This window comes from Cavia porcellus, unplaced genomic scaffold, assembly GCF_034190915.1.
Source record: "Cavia porcellus strain 051 isolate PalLab524CR breed Dunkin Hartley unplaced genomic scaffold, mCavPor4.1 scaffold_1, whole genome shotgun sequence".
In the NCBI taxonomy this organism is placed as follows: domain Eukaryota; kingdom Metazoa; phylum Chordata; class Mammalia; order Rodentia; family Caviidae; genus Cavia; species Cavia porcellus.
The window spans coordinates 219,489,993-219,509,212 of NW_026947484.1; the positions used below are offsets into that span (position 1 = coordinate 219,489,993).

Below are 19,220 nucleotides of genomic sequence, written 5' to 3' on the forward strand. Positions count from 1 at the left end.
AATAGTCCACTTAGGGGTTGCAGGTATAGTTTAGTGGTAGGGAGCTTGCCTAGCACGTGCAAGACTCTGGGTTTGAGCCCCAACATAAAGAGAAAAGAGTCTCATTATTAGTAATTCGCATAATTACTAATTTAACTTAATTTGTCATTTGAGCTGGAGAAAAAGCTTCAGATAGCTGCAAATCACTTCTAACTATAATTTCTTCATTCTTAGCTTTCTGTCACTGGCATCCCTATCCTCGGGAATTTTATTTATTTGTTTATTTATTATCTTGTTGAGACGGGATCTCACTATGCAGTTCAGGCTGGCCTTGGGCTCACTTTGTAGCCTACGCTGGTCTTAAACTTGCAAACAGTTCTCCTGCCTCAGCCTTCCGAGTGCTGGGATTACAGGAGTGTGTCATCACACGCTACTCAACAGGAATTTTAAAGCTTATAGGTAACTATAGTTTGGGATGATTTATGTTTGCTAACCTGTTTCAGGGTCACACAAATATTCTCATATTTCTATTTCAAATGCAATAATGTTTAAAACATTCGGTAATAAAGATTACATACCCTGAGCGGGGAAACTTAAGTTGAGACACTCTTTAACATAAACTTATTTTCAATCATAGAAGTAAAGTAATAAGGGGCTGGGGATTTAGCTCAGTGGCATAAGTGCCTGCTTTGCAAGCGCATGGTCGTGAGTTCAATCCCTGGTACCAATAAAAAAAAAAAAACAAGAAACAAAACAAAAGAAGTAAAGTAATAGCAGCCTTAGAGAAATTTTAGGAAACAAATTTAAAAAAGGAATCACTGGTGGCCTCAAATCTTAACACAACCAACACTTTATAAAACAATCATTATTTTTACATATATCTTTCCAGTTATTATCTTTTGATGGTGTGATCAAAGCCTCCATGCCATTTTATGTTATTTTCATTTCACATCATATTGTATTGAGTGTATTTTCCTTTGTAGTATTTACCATCCATTTGTGGAATGAACCAGCTTCCATGGGACTCTGCTCTCTGTCACGCGCCGACTCCCAGAGCCCCAGGGCCAGCGGCTGTATGTGGACATTGGGGGAAGTTGTTCTCGGTGCCTCTGTACGGGCTTATGGGTTGGCCTTTGGTAAATATTTTTAAGACACTCACTTGGCTTTAACTTTTCGAGACTCTCTTCGTTTCTCCTGTTGCAGTTGTTCAATCTTCTGTTGCATTTCTTCTTGTTTGGAAGTGATGGCCTGGATCATTGACATAGCATTACTCAGCTCTTCCTAAAACACAAGAATTTCTGTATTTTAAACTGGAACATGGAATGACAGTATATAATATTTAGTATTCCATAAGCTTTTAGCACATATTTATTGAATGAAAGAAGGAATTAATTAACGAGGATTTAAAACTGTACTTCTATCGTGGCCTCCAATTTTAACATGGCTGTGAAAAAGAAAAACACCAAATAGATATTTTTCTAGGTAACTAGTGAATGGTGCAGATGACAAATTCTTATATTTGGCTCCTAGGGAAAGGGCATATTTTCTGCTCCCATTAACTAAAGACCAAGATTCATTTTTTTAGAGGGAAAAAAACGAGGTACCTACCTTGAAATAGTTCAATGAATTCTTCATCTCAGTAACTTTTTCCTCCATGGAACACTTGCAGCTCTTAACCTTTTCTTCCAAAGCATATTCTCCATGTTGAATGCGTGACAGTTCCTGCATTGCCTCTGTGAATCCAGTTTTCAGCTCGGAGGCCAGGGCCTGCAACTAAATAAAGTATGCAAAGTGAGTTGAGCTTGCTCTAAATTATTATCAGTGGCACTATTGACCCCTTGGGTTTGTCTTTTCTTTGAGAAACCAGGCTCTTGGAAATCTACAGACTTCGTTTGCTTGAGTTTGGAAAACTTAAGGCAACCTTGGCGCCATTTGTCTAGGGAAAAATAGTATATTCTTTACACAGTGCATAATGAATAAGTGCCAAGCAAGAAAGCAATAAAGTTGATAAGTGCTCCTGCACTCTACCATTTATTTTAAACCCTGTGATAAAAGTGAAGTTTACCTGAAAAGCAATATACAAATGTGAAAAGAGTCTTAACCTGGTAACTCTGAATTCTGTGAACAGAGTGATGGGTCATATTCTTCCTTGTATGATAAGAGAATAAATACACTTCTTTTAGTCCTTAGGAAGCTAAAAGGTAAAATGAGTAATAACTAGGGATTGATGAAACTGTCTTTGAAAGGGAAAAAAAGTTTTGTTTCTGTATTTTTTTTTATCCTTGAATATTATCCTGAAAAAGTTGGTAATGACATTTTCCGTGACAGTGAGCTTTAATCCCTAAGGTAAGCACAGATGTATGTATCTACAGCGGTGGCAGCTGAGCAGGTCAGTGGTGCTGGGCGTCCCTGCAGCAGGCAAGCCTGGCCACCCAGGAACATGCATGCTGGACTTCGGATGTCAAGTTGTACACCACGAAAGGGGGGTTAGGTAGGGGGTGAATCCCAGCAGTCTCATGCAAGAATTAAGATCTTGGTCAAGTTGCTTAACCTCTTTGTAGCAGATTCCTTATTTTAAAATAATTATAATAATATCGCTGTCACAGGGCTGGCTTGAGTACGTAACGAAGCAACATAGCATAGCATCTACCACCAAGCTTGTGCTTGACATAGGTGTTCAAAATTTTTCATTCTTTTCCTCTTTAGGTGACAAATCAAAATATTAAGCACAAAGAGAAATGGAGTACTTCTAACGGTTCAGATTTAATTATTAAACAAATGAGAAAAGCAATTTCAACAGACAAATAGTAACAATATGACAACAATACTGCTTTCTGGACATTTATGATCTTATTTGGTTAAGTAAAGGACCTCTTAGCTCCACTTTTCAAAATAGAACTGATTAGGTTTATTTTATATTTTAAAGTATCCACCAACTAAGGGATGAAAGCTACAGTCCAGGTACCATAACAAAATTTCTTCATATGTGTGTTTCTAAACATTTTCAGAATGAATTCATCCAAATAGTACCAATTTGCAAAGACATCTTCCACTATAAAGACTCAATATCCTGTGCTACATTTTAAAAATATAGTGTTTTGTGTTTCACAGTTTCTTTCTAGGACAGGGAAAGGCAGAAATAAGAGGAACCAAAGAGATTGCTTTGAAGAAAAAAAAAAAAAAAGGAGAACCTAAGAAGTATTTATAGATGGAAAACTGGGAAACAAGATAAACAATCTATTTTTCATTCCAATTAATTTTAATTAGAATTAATCTTTGTGATGGACCTTGGTACATCTAATTCAGTCATCCTGCTGGATTAAATCACTAGATCAACTATCTTCTGATCTGGCTTTTTTATTATGCAAATTCATCTTCTGTGCAAATAATAAAATTGACAGTTATCTAAACTCAAAGTAAAAAGTACACAATTTTTAAAATTAAAGGAAGGAAGTCCGACATTTATTTCAGTGCCCTGACATATAAGTTTTGCTTAGGAAAAAAAGAGAACCACTATCCAAAAGAAATAGGTTTCATTATCACTGCTCCCACAGGCGGATGTGTGGTTTCTGCTAGACGCCAAAAGACAGCAACAGAGTCTTAGGAAAAAAGACTTCTTCACCTGTAGTCCCTCAACTCTCAAAAAAATTTTAAAACTATCAAAATTTTCTTTAACAGGCAGCTTACATGTGGACTCTGGGAATTCTGAAACTGTTCTGAGCTGCCAGCCCACTTTCTCTCCATATATTTCTTTGAATGAGTCACTACTGCTTTATAAACAGCTTCACAAGCCGGGGGAAGCCAGGGCTCACACACTGCGACAATAGGTGACTTTTAAAATGCTTCAGCTGCTTAACTAGCTCTAGTTGTTACAGACTGGTTCTCCAGAACAACATCACTGCCTTTTTTGTTTGTTGTTTTGAGACAGGGTCTCGCTATGCAGTTGAGGCTGACCTTGAGCTCACTTTGTAGCTCAGGCTGGTCTCGAACTTGCAATGATCCTCCTGCCTCAGCCTCCTGAGTGCTGGCATTACAGGCGAGGCCTGGTTTTACATCACTTGTGAATGAAAAATCCCTGGAGGGCACGGTCTTCACATCTCTTTTCTGCTCTGTCCTCCGCTTTCTTATCTCAGCCCACAGCCCACCCCAAGGATTAGAAATGGGAGTCTACCTTGTACTCCAGCGAGTTGAACACGTTCCTCATCTCGTTGATTTTTTCATGGAGCTGCTCTAGAGAGGTTATGATCCCTCCATCCTGCCGCTGAAGGCGGGCTCCCACCGGAGGCAGGTTCAGGGAGGACTTGTACTTCAGAGCCTAGGGTACCACAGAGGGCAGCTTAGGCTCAGAGAAATGGGGAGAAGAGTCCGAATTCTTCCTAATTCCTGCTCTTAAGTGCTTGCTTCTCAATTTTCTTGGCTTCTTAACTCTTCTGAAGATGAATTTTAGGCAGTGTCTTCCAATTTTTTTTTTCCCAACAAAGATCTTTCTTTCAGGCCTCAAACTACATGCTTCATGAATTCCAACTTGTTTTTTACACAGACTTCCCATTTCTTTCTGCTCATTACCTAAGTCAGGAGGCTACAGAGTCAAATGCAAGGTGTGCCTGTGAATCGGAAACTGCAAAGCCAGGAATGTCAAGGTTTGGGAAACTGCCATAGGCTATGGCACATTCCTACAACACTTGATTCTGTAAACGTGGCTGTTCTGGAGCAGCACGGGATAGCAAGAATGCCGGGCAACTGCTTTGGTTTTTCCCCTGGACCAGAGTCACTGCAGAATAAAACTGTCCACCTTTTAATCTTAGGCCTCTTTACTGATCCCCAGAAATGCAATGATTTAAAGCACAGTGTGGGCAGGAAGTAAGCTGACTATCAAGATTAAATTTCTTAACCCGCTCCTGTGTGCTCCCTGCAGAAGCTGACCCTTCATGCCATTCTTACAGGATCCTGTTAATGCTGATGTAAATCCTGGTGTGTTAAAAATTTATTTTATCGATCCTTGGATACACCATAGGCCTCTAACTTCTCTAGTGTTAGAAGAATACTCCGCAACAGCAAAAAGAACTGAGGCTCAACTAGGACTTAACAAATCATAGAAAACCTTCAATGGCAGTTTTGATGATGAAACCCATTACTGTAGGACTGGTTCTCATAGGCTTTCAATTAGATGTCCTTTTGGCACGTAAATTATTTGATTACAGAGAAAAATTAAGAAAAATGCGAATCACTCCAAGTCTTGTTATTTCATATAACCATTAGCACTCACATTTTCTTATAGTTTGTTATGTGCATTTAAATGAAGATATTTATATAGCTGAGATCACACTACAGATATTTTGATTCTGCCCTTCATATTTTTTGCCCCTACTATATAAGCCCTCTTCCAAACCCTTCAAACCTTTTCTAAGTATCCCTTTTAAGGGGTATTTAATATGCCAGAGTTTAGCTACCTATTCACTCATACTGAGAAGTGGTCATTTTTCACAATTAGAAATAATGCTGTCATAGTATTTTTTTTTTGTCTTTTTCCTTTTTATGGGTACTAGGGATCGAACTCACGACTGCCTGCTTTTCAAGGCAGGTGCTTATGCTGCTGAGCTAAATCCCCAGCCCCAGTATTTTTTTTTTTTTTTGAGACAAGGTCTTGCTATGCAGTTTGAGCTGGCTTTGAACTCACCTTGTAGTCCACACTAGTTTTGAAATCACAATGATCCTGCTGCCTCAGCCTTGCAACTGTGGGATTATAGGTGTTTGCCACCACACCCAGGTATATTATACTTTTTGCTATATTATGCCATGTAAACTTCATTGTGTATTTCAAATTATTTCCTCAGAATAAATTATGAAATATGCATTTACTATGAGTCAAAAATATAAAATTATATATATATATATACTATTTGGGGGGATTTGATACCATAAATCGAACTCACGACCTTGCGTTTGCCAGACAGGCGCTTATGCCACTGAGCTAAATCCTCATCCTGATATTAGGTAATATTTAACCCAAAAGAAAAATCTATATAGAAGGGAGGCAAAATATTCAATGATTTAATAATTATAAAAATATATTTAATCAGAGAGTGGGTTGTATATTCTTAGAAACATTCTGAATTGTATGTAATAATCCTAAATTTGTGCATTTAGAAAAATGTGTCTTATCAAATGTAAATGATAAAAATGAGGAAAATGGAGTACTTACACTGTCAAGGCTACAAATGAGTGAAGAATTTGCATTCTTTGCCCTTTTCATAAATGGGTGTCGGAATTTTTCATTATATGTCACTAAATCTTTGAAATATTTGTTGTAAGTATCTTTCCAATTTTGGTATTTGCCTTTGAATTTGCTCAAAATATTTCACGTTAAAAAATTGTAAATTATGATGTGGATGAACTCTTGGGCTCTTTTGGTTGTAATTTCTTGTGGCTTTTTTTAAACTTAGATATTTCACATAGAGACAAAATAAACACGTATCCTAAAGTGTTTTGGTTTTTGTACTTAAGCTTTTACCAAACTCTTTGGGTCTCATCTTTCTTTCCAAAGAACCACTTTTCCCAACACTGTTTGCCATCATGCCTTGAATGACCGCTCAGATTTCTTGGCTCAAAACAATACACACATCTTGCACGTGTTCAGTCATTCAGCTAGTATTCAATGAATATGTATTATATCTCAAGTACTCTACTTTATGCCAAGAATACAAAGAAGAACAAAATACACTGAGTTCCTGCCCTTAGAGCTTACATTCTAGATGAGGAGAGAGACAGTTTTAAGACCCAAAAACCAAGTATTAACTTTTGTAGATGACATCAGGCAGAGTTAGGATCTATCAAGAAAATAAATATGGAAATAACTGCAGGAATTTCATATATTGCTTCAGATATTGTCCCTTCCAATATACACTGTATTCTCTTATAACTGGCTCCTCCCCACCTCCCTCCTTCCTCCTCTTTATTTCTTCCTCTTCTTTATTTCTCCTGCTTTGTCTTTTGGTTAAACGTTGATTGGAGTAAGCAGACTTGGGAAGTGTTCTTTTAAAACAAGGATGGGTCAGCATAGCACCACTGAGGTCATATAGACCAACTTCACCTTCACTGCATCGTGTACTCCTCTGTGAACAGATGTACTTGGATTTGTGTACAGTAAGGTAACCAGGCCGTCCCCACCGCGGCTATATTTAGCCAGCATCCAGGGAGCGACCTACATAAAAGCTATAATGGACTTTAACTCGTACCTAAGTTTAAGGAGATACTCAGACTCATTCAAATGCTACACACTGTTCAGACATGAGCAGAGGGAAAGTGCGTAGAGAAAGCATTTAGCAACCTTGAGCCAGGAAAGCATCAAATCAGTACAGAGTGAAGGCCTACTTCTTCCCGGGCTCCACTGGCCGTATCCCCCTGCCGGAAAAGACCTTCCTCCTAGCCACTTGTCAAATGATCAGTTTGTCTCTAGTTTACCTACTTCAAGTCTTGTGGTCAGTACTAATTCATCTCTCCCCCATAGAATTATATCAATGCTTTCATTACAATTTTTTCAACAGCCTACCTGTATGAACACATACGTGTTTTCTTTCTTTTTTTTTTTTGGTCTTTCTCCTTTTTATCGGTACCAGGTATCGAATTCACGACTGCCTGCTTGCAAGGCAGGCGCTTATGCCGCTGAGCCAAATCCCTAGCCCCCACGTGTTTTCTAAGTTGTGGACACTTAAAAACTGATGAGAATATTTGTTTCATTTTTTAAAACTTCCATCAGGCTTAGCAGTGGCATTTGCACATAGTAGCCACTCAATAAATGTGAATTGGGGGCTGGGGATTTAGCTCAGCGGCATAAGCGCCTGCCTTGTAAAGCAGACAGTCATGAGTTCGATCCCTGGTACCAAAAGACAAAAAAAAAAAAAAAGAAAGAAAGAAAGAAATGTGAATTAACTTGAAATGAGACTGCTTCCTCCAGCCTCTTACTGCTGATCTAAATCTAGATCAGTATAGCTTAAATGTTTTCATAATCCTCTACTGCCTCACCCTAAATGAGCCCACAGCAATGAACTCCTAAGCAGTATTTATGGAAACTAGTTGTCAATCTAACAAACATTCTCCTAAACTATACTCCTCTGGATGCTTATCTTTGTGCTTGGAAAGTTGCTCTTTTCCTCGGTTAGCAAAGCTCACAATCATAGAGCCAACTGAGCAAGGCTTTTTTCTCTCAACCAGCACTATGCTCCGCCATTCCTATCTTCTTTCTCATGTGTTCCAGATAACACTATCCTAAGTCCAGTGAGGAGCATGGGTTTCCCTAGCCCAAGACGCTTTTATATTGTAAATTATGTCAGAATAAGCTTCCATGATATAAGGACTGTCCTTTAAGTGTATAGGTGGAAGATACACATCAAATACATTCTATTAACAGGGTGCAACAGTCTGAGGTAACCTTTGTTGCAAAGGTGTTCTGCAGAACTTTTATCTTCCTTATCAATCAGGTTATTCCTTCAATGTAAAATGAGCTTAAAATTTTTGATGTCACCGTATTTGAGCATTTGAAATAATAACCCCTTTTCAACTTGCAATTCTCCCTGCTAACACGGTACACTAAGAAAAATAGATTTTGCTGTCTCCTTTCTCACGGAAATATTCTTGCACAGTGTAACAGCCACGGTGGCAGCAGGCGAGCACCACAGGAGGAGGCAGGGCAGTGGGACTGCACTTTATTAGTGGAGGAACGTGTCCACCAAATATTAGTTCTTTCAAGGATACACGCTCTTGATAAGAGAAGAAGGTGATGGTGTATGAGGAAGCACATGTGAGTGTCACAAATCTCTGTACATAAAGGGCAGTCACCACTATTACACATGGGAGCACTGAGAAGAATCTAGTTGTCTTTACCTGGTAAATCTGTGTGGAGGGATTGTTCACCGGCATATGTTCATTCTCTCCTGCAGGGAGAAAAAGCTTTGTTCAATCACGACAATTATTGTTATTTTCCTGTCCTTGTAAGATACACGCAGGGAATGGGAGAGCTTCCTGAACTCTCTGTTGCTGCCTGCATGACAAGAAACTAACAATTCAAGAACAAAAAAATAAGCTGGTGTAGATGGTTTTCATATCTACTGTACACCCTAGTGTCTAAACCGTATCTACCTTGTAGTAAAAACCATGGAGTAGAGTTAACTCTGGTAGTAGAAAATCATGTTCTACCACAGCGGGGAAACTTCCCAACAGAACTGGGGGATTACGGTCATTAAGCAGTCGGAAGAGAATGCCCAAGTGTCTCCCCATATTCTGGGGCTCAGTGAAGTTTACCCGAAAGGACAGTGCTATAGCCAGGAAAGTTTCTCTTCCCCAGGTCCCTGTCTGGTTGTCACTTACTGATCTCAGGCCTACATGAAGTGTCCCTTGCTTCTATCGTTTATCCTTTCCAAATTTCTGAACTCAGATCTGTCACTGCTGAGATCAGCTAAGGGGATGTGGCTGTATTCTGAGGCAAGAGGGCTGCTAAGGGAATTGGCAGTGGAAAGGTTCTTGGAAGTAGGAAGAAAAAAAGACAGTATTCTCAACACTAGAGGCTGGCAAACACATGGGAAGGAGGTTTTAAAAGTCATTTGAAACCTAAGGAGATAAAAAGCTTTAATGTGCCTTTCAGAACCGCATTGATTGACCATGAAAATGAGCACGTTTATGGCTCATCTGTCATTGTCTGACTGCTGATTTTGTCGTGTTGTATGAGTTCATCAGCTTAAGATGAAGCCCATGTTGCAAATGTGTCCACATAGATGTGTATACCGTTCTCGGACACGCTGACATGGAAAACCCTTCCTTAGAGGAAGCAGTCACAGTGTGTTAAGTTTATAAATATATGACCTCATTCTAGAACTTGTACTTACAGAGAGCTGTCCTATAAAATCCAAGTAATCTGAGATCACCAGACTCCCCCCAACAAGATCAAGTAAGACTCATGCAGCCCATTTTATGCTACTTTCTAACACCCTGGTGTGACGGGGAGAACCAAGACTTATGAACCCAGGCCAGGATCCCAGACCTAGTTTTTTAATACTTTGGAGTTGTAGCCTGACTTCTCTGTGACTGTTCCTCAACTGTAAATTGGTCATGATACTAGAACCTGTTCTTATGTGATTGTTCCTATATGGTAAAAACAAAACAAAACTTATTCTTCCATGCTATCCTAGAAGATGGTGCATGTTTATTAATTGAATCTGCATCTTTTGGAGTACTGGGGATTGAACCAAGAGTCTTCACCCTGAGCTATGTGCCCAGTTCAGTCCATCTATTTATTCATTTGTTAGTTTAGTGTAATTTGGTTCAAGATAGGATCTTGCTAAGTCACTAAGTGGCCCAGGCTCGCCTCAATTTGCCATCCTCCTGTCTCAGCCTCCCAGAGTTTTGGGATCACAGGTGGGCACTACCACACTCGGCTTCAATCTGTATCCTGACCTACTCTCAGAATGTTGTTCTGTGGTGGTCTTAAAGTACATATATTATGACCATGAAAACCATAGACTTGCTGGGGGGCTATCAGGTCATAATAAGATGATGGAGAAATGCTGTCTTGAGACTGTGGCAAGATGAGACTGAAACCTACATTTCTTAAGTCCTGAACATTAAAGTAAGACATAAGGAAATCAGACCTTGCTTGGTTTTGGTTTTTTCCATGGTGCCTGTTGCTTCTCTCCTCCCTCTTAGTCTTCAACATTGCATCCTTGTTGTACTGGATCAGGCCACCGCCCCTTCCCTGCACCTGTCAATTGAAATCAAGAATAAATGACAGCAGGCAGAACTGGTGAAGGACTTCATCTAGCCTTATGGGTTAACTTTGTTTTTCTTTTGAGACAGGGTCTCGCTATTTAGTTCAGTGGACCTTGAACTCACTATATAGCCCACGCTGGCCACAATCTCACTGCAAACCTGCTGTCTCAGCCTCCAGGCATGCATCACAATGACTAGTTGTATGTGTTAACTTTAAAGAACTGAACACAGGTTGAGGTTTATGCAATTTCAGAAGAGTAAGAAATATTAAACTGATAAATACTTAGCTTAAAGATAAATATCATTTTGGAAGTACAAAATTCATTGCTTAAAATTACGTTCTCTTTTGGGCTGAACCAACTCATTCAAGCCTAATGATTTTATTAGCAGGTTATAGTTTAGGGAAATTATCTTAAGAGGAAAAATCTTGACCAACTATTTGTTGTTTGTTTCTGCTTCATTAAACAGTAGGTTTCCTGGTGGTCTTATCTTCATTTTCACTATCTAGTGGGTTCCGTTGCACCCAGGAAGATATTTATCAAATGAGACCTGGCTGCCATACCATCGGTCATGAAACTTCAAATCTAGAATGCAATTTCATGAACACACACAGACAGCATGGACATTGAGCCTCCTTTTAGCATCCAGCATTTTAACACTTCCTGTGTTTATAGAATTCCCCCGCCACATGGACCTCCTATTATGGAGGTTGTTAAGTGCCAGGTTTTCTGAGCCTTCCCTGCAACCAAGGCACAGTGGGCACATGACATAGGACATGCTGTTACATGGAGTTAGCCACAAATTTTGAAATTATTTTTAGAAGCAGTTTCTGCTATTTGGAAAAAAATGTTGAAATAAAAGCCATATTTTATTGGATTTCATGGATAATTTATTCTTGAAGATTTATTTATCTAATCTATAACAAATTGAAAACAAGCAAAAAAATCCATAATATCCTAGGTAAAATGAAAATTTACACATTTTTTGGAGCTAGGACATCAAGTTCACATATGTGCATGTAGCTACAGGTTCAAGACATGCTAAAAGGTATGTGACAAGGTATGTGACTGAGAGTATTAGGAATCTCATTTTCTTTAGTTAATTAAAAAAGCAAAGAAAATTGTATTGGAGAAAATTTCAAAATTATAGCGGGATGAAGCATACATATTATCTTTACTTAGACAACTATCATGATCATTAGTTTGTAATGCCCACTATCTTTCATCTCTGAAATGTTTTACATCATTATTTTTTGCTTGTTTGTTTTTTTGGTACCAAGAATCGAACTCACGACCTTGTGCTTGCCAGACAGGCCCTTGTGCCCCTGAGTTAAACCCCTGGCCCACATCATTGCTAATGGAGCCTACCTAAACATTTGTATCTACCTTTTCCACTTATGCCGTAACATAAGCACTTTACTTTGTTTTAAAAATTGGATCAATATTATTTATAAGGGTTTGATTGTTGTTCTTCAAGACAGGGCCTCACCGTGTTACCCAGGCTGGCCTCAAATTCCCTTTCTCCCTCCCTCCCCCTCCTGAGAAGCTGAGATTCCAGGGATCCACAATCCAGCTTCAAGATATTTTTATTGAGTCCATTTCTGAAGAAAGCATTCTTCCCCAACCCTAAGAGACGTGAGTCTCTGCTCTTCCTCCATTCTTTTCTCCATCTTCATATAATCACACACAAGCACAGAAGCTTACACATACATGGTGTGAATATCAAAGTACGTTCATATTGTTCTTTTCTGTCGCTTACCTTTCCATGTGCATTAGTATGGATCTAAGAAATAATTCATGATTTCATAATTTAAATGAGTTGTTAATCTTCCTGAATGCCCTTTATTTCCATTATTTTGCAAAAGCAAACAGTGCCACAATGACCAGGTGCGGTGGCACATGCCTGTAATCTCGCGACTTGGGAGGCTGACAAAGATGATGGCAGTGAGTCTGAGGCCAGCCTGAGCTACAGAGTGAGACTGTCTCAAAAAACTAAAAACTAGAAGAAAAAAAGCCATGACAAATGCCTTGGTAGGTAGAATATGTATGTGTGGTTTTAACAGATGAGACCAAGCTGCTTTCCAAAGCCTGCACTCACTATGTGTTCCCTCAGGGGTGCTGTATGAACGGATCCTCCTGTATCCTAGGTAACAGCAGATACTGACACTTTTTAGTTGTAGGCAGTCAGATGGATGACAAGTGATGCTTTGTAATTACTTTTGCTAATTGCTAGTGCTCCTGAGCATCTCTACTTATTTACCTGTTCCAATTTCAAAACCATAGTCTAAACATCTGTCAGTGTTTTAAAACTCTTGGGGCCAGGTACAGTGATGTGTGCCTATGAGCCCAGCCCTCTGGGAGACTGAGGCAAGAAGATGGCAAGTTCAAGCCCAGCCTGGGCAAGTTAGCACCTTAGCAAAACCTCGGTTCACAAATAAAAAGTGGAGAAGGGTTGGAGATTAGCACTATGTGAAGGCCCTGGGTTCAGTCCCCAGCATCAGAATAAAAATTGTGAGGCAAGCCAAATTTTTTTTCATCTTTTGGTTTTCCTAGCCAAGTACAGTGGTGCATGACTACAGCCACAACTACTTGGGAGGCTGAGGTGGGACAATGTTAAGTTTGAGCCCAGTTTGGGCAACACAGTGAGACCCTGTGTCAAAAACAAACAAAACAATGAACAGAAACTTCAATATCCAGATAATTTGCTTTTCCTGACATCTGCTAACTCATACAAACAAATGAACTCTTTTTTTTTTTTCTTTTCTTTTTTTGTTACCAGGGATTGAACTCACGGTTTGCGCTTGCCAGGCAGGCACTTATGACACTGAGCTAAATCCCCAGCTACCCAGATGAACTCATTTTGCATTTTATGTTTTTAATCTATTACCAGGGAGAAACAAACAAACAAACAAGGAATTTCTATTTGAATTGCATTTGATTTATATATTAATTTAGGGAACTGACATTTTTCTTACATAAAATCTAATCATGTAAGAGCAGTATACTTCTTTCCATTTGTCTGAATCTAGTTTATGAGATCTTTTAATCAGATTTTGTAATTTCCTTCATAAGGCTCCTGTACTTCAAAACAAAATTTATTAAATATCTTTTAAGATTTTCTTGTTACTGTGAATGCAAATTGTTATTGTGAATTTTTCTCCATTTCTATTCCTTGTTGTTTTTCATAGTCTCTATTTTTGGTGTATTTATTTTGTATTCATCCACTGTATTAAATTCCTCTACTAACTGTGGAAATTTTAGATGAGTATGTCTTTACTTTTTAGATTATTTTTATCATGAAGGCAGTGACCCTGGGGATTGAACCAGAGCCTCAATATGCAAGGCAAGTGCTCTACCACTGAGCTACACTCTCAGCCTGTCCTTGTTCTATCTTACTATGTTTGCGAGACCTTTCAGAATGTTTTTTCCTAATAATTGTGCTTGTGGACATCATTATTCATCTTCTGATTTTAATGTAAATGGCTCTAGAGTATTTAGAATATTTGCTGTTCTTGATAAGTAATCTCTATTACTTAACTTAAAGTTCTATTTTACTAAAACTTCCTGTTAGAAATGAATATTTGATATTATTATATCTTTCAATTGCTTAGACCTTACAATTGATAGGCTTGTTTTCCTCTCCTTTATTTAATGAATTATACTATTTCCCTGATTCATCATGCCTAGAGTGTATGCTCGTTTCTAGGATACAGTTCATTTAACAAATAACTGCATTCTATTTGTTGATATTTAAAGTTTTTGTATCTATATTCATAATCGATTTTGTTTTATGAAGGGATTTCTTTTATCATACTTTGCCATTAAGGTTATGCTAGTTTTAAATTAGAGAGTTGCTCATCTTTTTTGTGAAATCCAGAAAAGTTTTAAGTACATGAGAATTATTTTCTCTTTAAATAATATCACATCAGTATGAAACCATTTGGTCCAACTGCCTTTTGAAAATATCAGTAGATCTTTAAAGCCTTTTCCATTTCTTCAAAAGTTTACTCAATTTTTCTACCTAATTTAGTCATTTATGTTTTCCTAGGAAATCATATATTTCCTCAAGTTTGTCAAATCCGTTAACAGATCATAATCATTTTTCCATATGCTGTATAAGAAATGGTGAAAGAGGGCCGGGGGTTTAGCTCAGCAGCACAAGCACCTGCATAGCAAGCACAAGGTCATGAGTTCGATCCTTGGTACCAAAACCAACAACAACAAAAAAGAAATGGTTCAACAGTTGAACCACTGTTATGTGCCAAAGATTATGCTTCACATTTTATTTGTATTGTCACATTTAATTGAATCCTCACATTGATTTATTTAGCATGTACCATTATTCCAATTTTATAGATGAGAATACTGAAACTTGGAAAATGAATTAATAACACATCCAAGATCATAGATTCAGAAATGGCAGAAAGAGATAGAACTGTAATTCAGGTCTGTGTGATTTCTGAACTGGGACTTTTATTATGTTTGACTTTCTCCAGATAGTTTTGCAATCGTTGTACTTAATTACTGAAAAATAGTTGCTTGAGGATATATGTCCTTGTTTTCTTTCCCTTTCCTATTTATCAGGATAGCTTTCTGGTTTTCACTATAATAAATGAATCCAAAAAATCGCCCTCTTTTCTCATCAGGTATTTAGGACATTCTTAGGCTATATTTGCAGAAGACAATTTCTAACCTGAAGTGTATGGTCATTTTAACAAACAATTACATACTAAAAAGCACATTTTAAAGGAAATGATATCTAGATTGCATAGAAAGTAATGTGAATTTTTCTAAAGAAAGCCTTTTGCCAACTATAAAACTCCCTTTAAGATCTTACTTATAAACTGTTCTTTCTTCTCACTCTCTGAGCCTGGGCATTCTTCAGTTTGCCCTTGATAGCCCTTGGATCATTTCTACTTTTGAATAAATACCATTAAAGGTTGTCATCTTTCCCCTTTCTATCTCGTGACTGTAGTGCCAGCTCCTAAGCACACCCACCTAGGCCTGGGCAGACCCCTGGGGAAAGTGTGCAGTTTTTAGAAAGAGCCCACTGGCCTTTACGTCCTGCCTGAACATTATATAGAACAGCGATTTTCAGTTTGCACTCTTTGAAGCCCCCAGGCTTTCTCCAGTCTGCCTTTAGGAACAGAGATGAGCCTTCAAGCGGGTGGAGTACGGGGCTACCTCCACACCCCCTCCTCCAGAATCTCTCAGTGCTTACCTAACTCAAACTATAGCTTTGGGAAAGAATTTCCTTTTAAAATCTGTTTCTGCTGTTTAAAAGCAATGTTTCTAAAATCATTAATATAAAGAAAGAAATATTGAAACATTTATCTAAAAAGATCGATTTTATAAGGTTAGATCAAAAAATTTAATAATACTTAATAGGCACCTGAAGAACACTGCAAAACCTTCTCTCTCCCGCAGAGTGACCTAGAATGTGTACCCTGCTCCCCACGTAAGATCACAAAGACTTAGGATTGTCTATTATCTTCCAATTACTGCTGTGACAGAAAAGGAAAGTTTGGCACTTTGGGGAATTGAAATTAATTGAAAGCAGACTTGAGTTAATTTCCACTTCAGTGTTCTTTATTGAATGGGTCTTCAGTGCATATTTCTAATTTAGTAGAATGAGAAGCTTTTTTATGTTGGGAGAGGGCACACGAGGAAATGTTTTTCCCCTGAAACTAAAGTAAATCATCAGGACAAATCCTGAAAACATTTTCATGGAGGAGTGCACATAACCTTCATGTAGAAAAATGCTCAAGAAACTAAGAAAGGAATTGTACGCTCGTGTGTTATTTTCTATGTGTTGTGAAAGCTGCATCATTTTGTGACTGTAATGCCCCGCTCAGACAGCCTCATCATTTCCCAGCACTCTCTGGGCACTGCCTCACCTGATCATCACAGCAAAGCCAAGCAGCAGAGTGCATGCTCCGTTCATTTGGCACAGAAGAAAACCCGAGTTCAGAACAAGCATTTGCCCAAAGTTACACATGAAGTAGCTCCACGTAAGACCATTGGTCTTTATATTATTCTGCATTTTTAAGTAAATGGTTTCATGCCACAATATTCCACAGCACTGTAATGTGAGGAACCACTTGTATGAGCACAATAGAAAGCGATTCCTATGTGGAGTCTGATAGCTATTTGAATAACAGATCAACTAGACCCATAAAATAGAAAAACTTGTTCTGCTAAGTGTGATGAGAGAGAAAAGAGAAAGGGAAAAAATATAATGTAAGACATTAAAAAAGAGGTATATGACCACCAACTCAGAGAATGGGAAATATTATTTGTAAAGTTTTTTGTGTAATTTATTGCTAATAATTCTTAAATTTAGATACATTAGCTGATTTTCTAGGAAAACATAATTATTGATATTCATTTTAAAAAATGTAAAAAATAAACTCACCTAGGAAAACTATCTGTAGAAGATATGGAAAGGGAGGATCAAATATCTACCCCCAAAAAAGATGGCACAGGATAATATCACAAGATTTATAAATAGTAATAACTATGTTATTTAATATACACTAAGAGAACAGGCTACATATAAATTACTAAATCCATCTTACGAGGTTCTGATACCAAAACTGCTCTATGTTAGATAAATAAATATATGCGTATTCTAAAGAAAATGTCAAAAAACAAAATACACCATAACCACTAGAGTTTGTTCTAAAAATGTAAAAATGGCTTGATGCCTGTAAACCTATTACTATAATTCAGTGACCAACAATGCTAGAGAACAGTGACCCTCAGAATCCAAATGATAGGGAGATAACTGAAATATTAGAATATATAGGTACACAAGTGTTTAAAATGAGAGTATCTCAAAGATAATGTAAGTTTTTATGCCACTTTCCAAAAAAAAAAATTCTTGAATACATGACAATGTAAATTGGCAATAGCAATAAATTAGAGTTAAAATATACCTCTGTCATAGACATCCCAAAAAATAAATATTCTTATATGGAAAACTGTCTGATCATCAAGTTAGCTATTCCCTTAACATTTTCCCAAATATGGGTTTTGATAGAAATCATAGAGATACGGGTTTGATAGAAACTCCTGCCGCTGAACCGGGTCATCGGGCCTTCACCCCATCTTCAGCTACCTGCCTGAGTTGTGTCCCTTATCTGACAGCAAGCAAAGGAGCTACGAGGCTGTTCTGTTCACGTTTCTGCTACCAGCTCCTAACACCAGTCTCTAAACAGATATTTTCAGTAAATGCTGTCAATGAGTGTTCGAAGGAAGTGATCTCAATTTTTATTCAATAGACCACCAGGGAAACAAGCTTTTTACCAGAAAATTTGTTCAAATTTACAATAAAGTGTTAGTGGGTATAGAAAAGAGTTTGACCTTGAAATAAGATGATTTTTACTGGGTGGGGGGAAGCTCTTATTCTTCCACTGGCTAGAAGAAGATTCCCCTGCACTCACCACTGGGCTTAAAGAACCAAGAGAATGCAGGAGGATTTTCCAATGAATATTCCATGCCAAAACTAACTGACTGACACCCTGTCACTAACCAGCAACCCTAGTGTACCCAGAGCCAGGGAGACCAGGGACAAAATGCACAAAACAGGCAATTCTTTAGTTGAAAATCACACAGAAGATTCTTTACAGCAGGTGGAAAATCAGTGATTCTCCTGCCTCACTTCACTGGCATGGTAATTTTTGTTGTTCATCTAATATAAGATTAATTTGGTTGATATTTGTCAATATCAATCAGAGAAAAAAAGATGAGCATGTTATCACTCACAAAACAAACTACTGGCTTGAAATAACTATTCTGAATTTAAGAAAGCCTCACTTGAGACATCTTGTTTTCTTTTTACTGTTAGTGAACATCAATGTATCAGAATTAGACCTTTGTGGGGCTCAATTTGCAGGCTGTGAATCCAACCAGGAAGATATGCTCTGTCACTTTTCAAATCTTTGATTCTTTTTTTTTTCTATCAGATCTTTCAAACATATTCCATCCCTGGATTCATCTGAGTGAAAGATAAGAGCTTCCAAGAGATACTCTACATAAAAGGCAGAAGGCTCCAGGACAAGGTAAATATTATTTAAAAAGAAAATACAGTGACTGTCCCTGGACCTTCATTAGGTAAGTTCCCCCTGGAAGAGAGGACAGTAAGGAGCAAGAGAGCCCCCCGGGAGACATGCAGAGGGAAAGCCTGGGTGCCAGAGAAAGTTCCCTTCAGCACAACGGATGGCCCTCTTTGCAGAGGGGGATATCAGCATAGCGAAAGCTTTGACCTCGGGAAATATTCCATCTGCACTTGCAGGCCTCACACGATCCGGACCAGGTGGCCGATTAGTATACTTTATGAAATAGATCATCAGTCATCAAAGCCTATTTTAGGTGAGAGGGAAAACCAGGTTACCACTGGCCCTCCTGGGAGAATGTTTTTCATAGTTCAGATGAAATGACATCCAATTTGGAGCTGCCTTTGGCGCTTTTAGAACTGCTAGG

The 19,220-nt window shown here is 38.2% G+C and overlaps 1 protein-coding gene across 5 annotated transcripts in view; it reads right to left on the minus strand.

Moving 5' to 3' along the window:
* Arhgef33 (Rho guanine nucleotide exchange factor 33) overlaps positions 1-19,220 on the minus strand; it is a 114,979-nt gene that overhangs the window by 75,265 nt on the left and 20,494 nt on the right. For all 5 annotated transcript variants that reach the window (XM_063229529.1, XM_063229543.1, XM_063229548.1 and 2 more), the window contains exons 3-6: positions 10,620-10,729; positions 8,860-8,909; positions 1,588-1,752; positions 1,139-1,260 (exon numbers count right to left, since the gene is read on the minus strand). In XM_063229529.1, coding sequence (XP_063085599.1) covers positions 1,139-1,260; positions 1,588-1,752; positions 8,860-8,909; positions 10,620-10,644 — 362 coding nt within the window. In that variant the 5' untranslated portion in view covers positions 10,645-10,729. The remainder of the gene's footprint in view (positions 1-1,138; positions 1,261-1,587; positions 1,753-8,859; positions 8,910-10,619; positions 10,730-19,220) is intronic.